Source organism: Diachasma alloeum, unplaced genomic scaffold (assembly GCF_001412515.2).
Source record: "Diachasma alloeum isolate Michigan unplaced genomic scaffold, Dall2.0 Dall_scaffold_00300, whole genome shotgun sequence".
In the NCBI taxonomy this organism is placed as follows: domain Eukaryota; kingdom Metazoa; phylum Arthropoda; class Insecta; order Hymenoptera; family Braconidae; genus Diachasma; species Diachasma alloeum.
The window spans coordinates 779,346-787,521 of record NW_021680439.1 but is presented as its reverse complement, the minus strand read 5'-3'; the positions used below and the strand labels follow the sequence as shown (position 1 = coordinate 787,521).

The window sequence follows — 8,176 nt, the reverse complement described above, 5'->3', positions numbered from 1 at the left end:
CCCTCCCTGTCTGTTAGGGTTAAATTGTTTTACCGACTTGTGGGGAATTTCCATAAAAAAGTCGTTTCACCATCATCACAAAAAAATAATTATTAATTAAATTAAATTCATACCAAGAAGAAGTACTCTGTCATTTTTTTAAATTCTTTAACACTTCTCTCCAAACTTTTGTGTTCCCTGAATATCTCCGGAATTATCCCCGATCCAGTCCTTTCAGACTGAACTCTTTCTGTTCCGTTCTTCATTATTCCGCTACTAAAATAATGTGATGAATAGTTCAACATATTTGTGAAAATGTAGATCAATAACTTTTTCCGCAGAATGCAAGAAAATAGACCTGAGTTACGTAGGTATTTATGTGAAAATAATTATATTCAATGTTTTTGTTTTGTTGAAAAAATTATCCTCGATGCATGCACTGAAGGTCATACCTCAGAAAGATGGCATGATAGTCAATGACATTGGAATCGTCACTCTGATTTCTTTATTTCCGTGAAAAGAATAGTAGAATTCTTTCTCGAGATGAAACACTTCGTTATTTTTTGCCAATTTGGTTAGAAATGACTTGGAATTCCGTGATATTTTTCTGAAATGAATGAATCCTGTGAAAATTCAATAAAATTCTCCGGTTTTCTAGAAAATATGGATATTTTTTCACAATTGCAGTCTTTGTCAATCCATACAAGTAAAAAATCCCTAGCGGCTATAACATCAGGCATCATCCGATCATGTCTATCTGATCAGAACTTGATCTGAACCCGCCTGTAGTTTTTAGGATCCGATCTGCTAGATCAGAACGTGGTCAGATTCTCATCAGGAATCACCAGATCAGTCGAACCTTACAAAAACCTGATCAAGTTCTGATCGTGCTGTAGGTGGGGCTGAAGCAATTTCCACTCGGGATGCGAAACCCGAGTGGAAATTCCGGTCAGGTTTTGATCAAGTTTGGATCAGGTTAGACCTGACCACTGATCAGGTATTGATCAAGTTGACGGATCCGGTCTTGATCAGACATGTTACGCCTCTGACCAATCCGGATTTGATCAGAAAGAACGGATCCGAACTTGATCAAGTCAACTGTATGAAAACTGGATGACCTGTCAGTCAGTATCAATAACAATTATCAATGATAATTAATCCAAAACAAAAGATAATTCAATTCTTCCACCGTAGGCCGCCTCTCTTAATGAATCTCTACTGTTACACGTAGGAAAAAAATCGTATAGAATCTTTCTATACGGACTGTGTATAGCATTTCTATAGGTTTTTCGTATATGATATTCGGATATTTCTATACGAAAATTTCCTATACGGTTCATTTCTATACGAATTTCTACACGAATTCGTATAGAAATAATCCGTATAGGGAATTTTTGTATAGAAATATCCGAATATCATATACGAAAAACCTATAGAAATTCTATACGCAAATCGTATAGAAACTTTCTATACGATTTTTTCATACGTGTATTACCTCTGAAAAAGCTTATTATTTTTTTACCTACTGAAGAAAAAAGATCACATTTATTTAAAAAAGTAATCATAAAAAAGTGTGATTGAAAAATTTCATTTTCGTTACTGAATTCTCAATGACTTATCACTAGTTTCTAGAAATCAATCACCAAATTTCAGTGAAGTTTCGGTGAATTCTGTGACATGTCTCTGAAAAGCAAAAATAATTTTTCTCTGTGTTTCCTTGACATTATTTTGATCATTAGAATTCAATAAAGCCCTTAAGTTACAGTATTTGATCGAAGAAGGAGTTTTTGGCGATCCTGCTGTTGCTTCATTGGAGAATATTTTATTTCCATTTTCATCAAATGTCATATCACCAATCAACTCCTCCTCATCAGTAAATGAATTCTCCTCACTGCCTAATTCTTCATCATTATCAGGAATTATACGATTTTGGCTCATTTTATCTGCTTCGAAAATCACCTTTTCATTTTTCAGTCATTCCATGTATTCACTATTCGGAGGTTAGATTTCCTTCCTTGTTATTCTCTTTTAATAGGTGATGCGCATGCGCGTCATGCGTTATTTCGGGTTTCAGTTGAGTGTGGGTAGGCGCTTGAAACCCGCTACTTTCCAGTTGACTATAGTCAACTGAAACCCATGCGGTTACACGCACGTATCATATAATAGTATATTTCAGCACGTGTGGGGCAATTTCGTCTTTAACGTGTGTGGGGTTTACAGCATGAGCCGAAGGCGAGTAATGTAACCATACACGTTAAGGACGAAATTTCCCAACAAGTACTGAACAAAAATTTATGTCACGAAGCCTGAAACCGGCTGAATTAGACACGAGACGCGAAGCGTCGAGTGTGTAATCCAGCCGGTTTCAGGCATGTGTGGCATAAATATGTTTTCGGCACTCAGTCCGTGAATCCAAAGAACGTCAATATGTCGAAAAATACTATTTTCCAGGGTATTATTTTGTAGCATATGATTGGGATGATGACCCTGTACCTCCCACAGAGAGCTGATAAAATTTATGAAAAAAAATGAGAAACAATCATAGGCATGCATACACATGAACACATTAAAGTGCGAAATATTATGAGAATAAGTAACGGAATGAATGGAACGAATGGATAAAAAAGGAAGAAGTAGAGTAAAAGGTAGCCAAATAGTCTCAGTCCGCCCCATTCTGCAGTACATGAAATAGTACACTGATAGAAAAGATGGAAGGATTTAATTGTTGTTAACGAGGCTTTCATTACTGTAGATTTTGGGAAACACTCCGAAACTTACGACCAATCGAATTGATAGAAATGAAAGGGAAAGAAATAGCTATTCATCACCACGAGTGACGAACATAATTTTTCTTCACAATGTCCGCAAACGGCGTTTGATGGACATCCGAGTGGAAACTCAAATCAGGCTAGAATAGGAGACTGACCAGTAAAAACTAATTGATGAGTTTTGGATAAGAAATGTAACGTTTGTTTGGATCCATGCCTGGTCAGAATTCTAGAATCCGATCTTTCTGATCAGTACCGGATCCGATACGGATCTAGTCGAGACTTGACTCATCAGAATAGGATTACAATTCACTCCGCCACGTTGGATTCAGATACTCCATTCAGACTCTCACCAGATCCTGATCCAAAAGTCTAATCAAGAAATTCTGACCAGTATTGGACCTAAAACGGATTTAGGCCCAAGCTGACTGAGTGGAATTCCCACTCGGGGAGTGTAATGAAAAAACCCGTAATGAACGATTGCATTTAACCTGCACTGAGAAAAAAATTCACTCCGCTACTCAAATCAGGTTTAGATGAATAAATATCCAAATTATTACGCAAGATCTGCATATAAAGACTTGTCTCATAAAACATTTAGGTGACTGAATCAATTTTCTTCTCAGTACTTCGTTTGTTTATTGTTGCACTTCTTGTTATTATTTTTCTCAACTGGCGATTTCCCTGGTGGCATTCTTATCCATGCCGAGCAGTTCATTACTCAACAATATTGGAAGAATTATCACTTATCATATGCACTGAGAAAAAAGATCATTTTTGTCAAGTATCCATTTGCTGGAAAGAAGTATTTATTTTTTCAATGCTGTATTTTTCCAGTCGAGTTATTCCCAAGCAATCCCCCATTAAGTTTCAATTACGAAAATTATATTGCTTTAGAAGATGATCATGTTAGTTATAATCTCGTGTGAAGTCCCTCAATAATTATCAACATTAAAAAATTAATCGAAATTCTTTCCTTTAAAAAATAAAAAATTTATTAAAAATGAACAATCTTTGGAGGAGTTTATCCAAGCAAAACGATTGTTATAATCAAAACCTAACCAGGCTCGCTTGAGAATGATCCGACTGGAGAAATACAGTATTGAAAAAATAAATTCTCTTAAGTAAATGGATATGTAGCAAAAATAATTGTTTTTCACATCGTGATCGTTAATCTGCAGAAATTGTGATTTTGAGGGACTTACCGCCTTCACTTGACTCTTCAGAAGTAGCGGAAAGACGAAGAAACCGAAGGCAACACCAAATATGAAGAGACAGCTTCCTGCTATCCCTAACTTCAGCCAACGCTGCATCTTCAATCTTTTTCTTCAAGTGTAAATATCCAGAATTGTGCTTGAAACCGGATTAGTAATATGCAAATAATGGGCAACACTTCATTTATTCACCTATCCAATTATATGATCGTTCGATTATCTCGGCGTCGATCTCCGGGTTTAGATTCTTCGCGCGATTGGTAATAGTTGGAATCAGTGAAGATGCGTGGAATGCGTGATGATTTACTATTGCTGGACCGCAGAACATACTGACTCCGACGATCTAACTCCACAGAAACGATATTGCATAATCCCCACCTAGCAGAATGTAATTTTTTTTCAACCAACTCATCCGCAGTTGCGCAGCCTAGGTAGTGAGGAAATTACGTCAAATGATTAACATTGTTCTAACTTTTCACGTGGACTGAAAGATATTTTGAATCCTGGGAAAAAGTGACTGAACATGAACAGTGATTTGTGGACTTCCGCATGGAAAGGGCTCAATTTATCGATAAAGTATACTCTGATATTATTCATAATATTCCGCACATTTTCAACCCAAAGCGACCCTAATCGTCGAAAAAATTATGTGACTACAAGACCAAAGAATCAATATAATATTGATTTGAAATTTAGTTTTTCTCAAAAGACGGAAGTTTATATAGTGTTCCACGTCTTGTGATGTCACAGGATTTTGTTGGATACGATTTTCTTCGGAGTAGGTAGAAGGGGAATCAGGGTAATTCTCGACGTTAGTCGGATACACTGGTTTTCATGGAAGGTTGAGATGAAATTTCATGGACAGTCCAGTGTTATTAGTGACTACCAATTTTCAGGACCGTGACACTGAATGCGATTTACGGGAAAAAAGTCATGTTATTTCAGGTTTGAATTTCCAATCTAATATGAATATTCAGTATCAAATTACATTGAATTTTCAGTGAAATCTGAAATTTCATAATTTTTTCCCCCTAAATCGCATTTAGAGACACTGTCCTGAAAATTCAACAATGTATTTAAAATTTTCTATTCATTTTCAGGGAAAAATGGAACGGAAATTTACAGTTCTGTTTGATTTTTCCACGAAATTCTGAATTTTTAACGATGAGATTTCCTGAAATTCCAGTGAAATTGCAATACGATAAAAATTTCCGAAATTCGGCACGGAAAATTCAGACAGAAATTTTCAACAGTATGGACTCGGTCCCCTGCGATAATACCGATCACATTGAAGAAGATAAAAAAAGAATTCAACATTGATGTGAATGGGGGTTGTTGAGACAAAAACGTGAATCTGTCGGGAACTAGAATCGACAAAGTGGTTCCTTTTCATGCTAAGAATTAAATGACCTATTAAGTGAAAATTTCATAATATTGGGGTTTTTGGGGTTCATACCACCTGCATCCCTGTCGTGAACCATGGATAATACTAAGTGCCGATGAGCATTGATACTAATGCCTTGCCATGGGCTTTTCAACTTAATTTCGAAGACCTCAATTATGGAACAGAAGGGAGGGCTTTTATAAAAGCCTCTAATCCTTACAAGTCGTTACGTAACCCTTGTGTTTGCACGGAGAGAAATGTTCAGCAAAAATTACGGAACTCACAATTCGCTCATCGACTATGAAATCGACTCAGAAAATTTAACTGACGGTATCGTAATTTTTCACAAGAGATCCTATTCTAAAAAGAACAAACACTTATAGTCTATAAGTATCGATATCTCGCAAGTCGTCACGCTTTTTCTTCATTGGTTCCAGTCGTCTGAGGCAGCAAATTTAATTCATGATTGATTTAATTTTGAGATTTTCAATTATGATTCTTACAATTACAGCGCGCGTTCGGTCTCGTTCAGGTAAAAATTACGGAACGCTCTGGAAAAATTCCGTGACAGTTCCATAAAATTTCCTACAACCACATTTGGCTCCTGAATTACGAAAAAGATACGTAATTTTTATTGAATATTTCTCTCCGTGTGACCCGTGGGATTATCGCGCTCGGTTTTCCTGCTAGACAGGAACCCTAATGAGGGTTTGACCCTTGAGATCGGCTAAATTGTCTATCCTATTTAATCCTTATCAAGTCTCGGCGTCCGAAGTTTACCCAATTATTGGTCGAGACCTGGAATTTGACGAATGGCTATTTTGACCATGACATTTGACCGTGAGGGGGTCGCCGAGACTTACCACGCCAATTCAAAGCCGATATTTGGCCGTGAGTGGGTCGCCAAGAGGACATGCCATTCTAGGCCGAGGCTTACCCAATTATATCGCCAATTTCCTCAATTCTGATTTTGACCAATCAGAGTGCAGTATTCGGGGTCACGTGACGCGTTTCACACTGATAATTTCCCCAACTGCAGGGAAATTATCAGTCTGATAATTTCCCTGTAGCCTGTCAATTGTTTTCTACGAATTTGACAGATATTCCTCACATTTTGGTGAGATGTGTCCCGTAACCCCGAACACTGCACCCTGATCGGCCAAAATCAGAATTGAAGAAATTGTCCTCCGAATACCCCTCGACCTTCAAAATTCATCGGATATTTCCCTCAAGTTTTCCTACATATCAACGATCGGGAAATATCCGATAATTTTGAAGGTCTTGGGGTAATTATAGCTGATAATACCCCGTCGTTCGGTCATTTTCCCGTTGCCAAGCAGAATAACAAAAAATTGTCGAATTTACCACGATCACGCCGAATACCACAATTCTATTTATCGAAATGGTTATATATAATATTGATTTTCAGATAATTCGAACAAAAAATCAATAAAATAGTTGATTTTTCAGTGACAAGATTTCCTGAAATGTCAGTGAAAATAAGCCACGATAAAAAATTTCGGGATTTGAGACGGAAAATTCAGACAAATTTTAAGATAAATTGGTATTTATTACCTGAGCAATGAAATTCTTAAAAATTCATGATCTTTAACCCTCTCGGGCATCGAGAACACGAATCGCATCGGCAGAGTCGGAAGTGCATGTGTATAAGCGAGTGTCATAAGAAATGCATAGTATGAAAGTAACTCACGTACGTAACTTGGGAAGTGGGGATGACCATGATATCTGTGAGGATTACAGTAGTTCTTCATTGATATATATTTATTACAAACGTCTCGTTCAATTCATTTACATTACTTGTTTGATGGCAGCCTATACTTAACACATCTGAGTGGACTTCATAAGATAAATTACTTCAATTAAAGTAATTGGTTGCGAATGATTGATTGAGCAATTTAAAAGTTGGGTAAAATCAAAATTGTACAAAGGTGCTGACACAAGAATTCATAAAAATATATAAATAATATGTACAGATGTATCGTCCTAACAGATTTCTTCTTCATCAATATAACTAATCATAAGTTCGAGCAATAATTGATCATTAATTGAAAATTGAGGGGAGACTACTATGAGTTTTAAAAATTGCGGGCTATTGGAGTAAGATTTTTCATGCGTTGAAGATCGATTATATATGTCTAACATCGAATAATTAGTGCAAATAATTTATTGTTTATTGTTTGTTTGCCCCTTAAACGCTTAAATTATTTAAAGTAATCCAGAGCCTCCAATTTTTTAGGTAAAGATTTTTTTTTATTTTGGAAAAAATGTGTGCAATGGCAATTACGAGCTAGTTTTCTAAAATTCGGCTCCTCCGCAGCTTGGAATATATTTTGAATATCTTGAGGATCATTTTTCTGACTATTTTACGTGAATGGTGCAATTTTCGAAATTAAAAAAAAAAAACGAAATTAGCTATGTGAGCGTCGAATTTCAAAAAACTAATAAGTAACTGCTATTGTACACTTTTTTTCAAAAATTTTGAAATAAAAAAACCTCTGTAGCTCAAAAATTGGAGGCCTTGGACTATGTTTAACATTTTAAGCGTGTGCAGGAGAAACGACCGATATACAATTAATTTAATAAACAATTAATTGTACGAATCATGCGTTTATAAATATATATAATCGATCTTTAATGCATGATAAATCTCACTGCAACAGTCAACGACTTTTAAAACTCATAGTAGTCTCCCCTAAATGTGTCGATGTGCAGTGAAGTTTAAATATTCTTAAATACTACTTTTTTTTTATCGTTATTTTACATCGCTTCGACCCGGTCAGGGTATACTGCGATGATGATCAAGACTTTAA

At 36.1% G+C, this 8,176-nt stretch overlaps 1 protein-coding gene across 2 annotated transcripts in view; it reads right to left on the bottom strand.

Annotated features, from left to right (window-relative positions):
• The window catches only part of LOC107039501 (sensory neuron membrane protein 1), a 24,492-nt gene extending 20,223 nt beyond the window's left edge, over positions 1-4,269 (bottom strand). The window contains exons 1-2 of one of the 2 annotated variants that reach the window (XM_015259142.1): positions 4,154-4,269; positions 3,953-4,073 (exon numbers count right to left, since the gene is read on the bottom strand). In XM_015259142.1, the coding sequence (XP_015114628.1) occupies positions 3,953-4,060 (108 nt within the window). In that variant the 5' untranslated portion in view covers positions 4,061-4,073; positions 4,154-4,269. Of the gene's footprint in view, positions 1-3,952 lie in introns of both variants that reach the window. The other variant, XM_015259141.1, reaches the window with a different exon arrangement.
• Between the last annotated feature and the right edge of the window lie 3,907 nt (positions 4,270-8,176).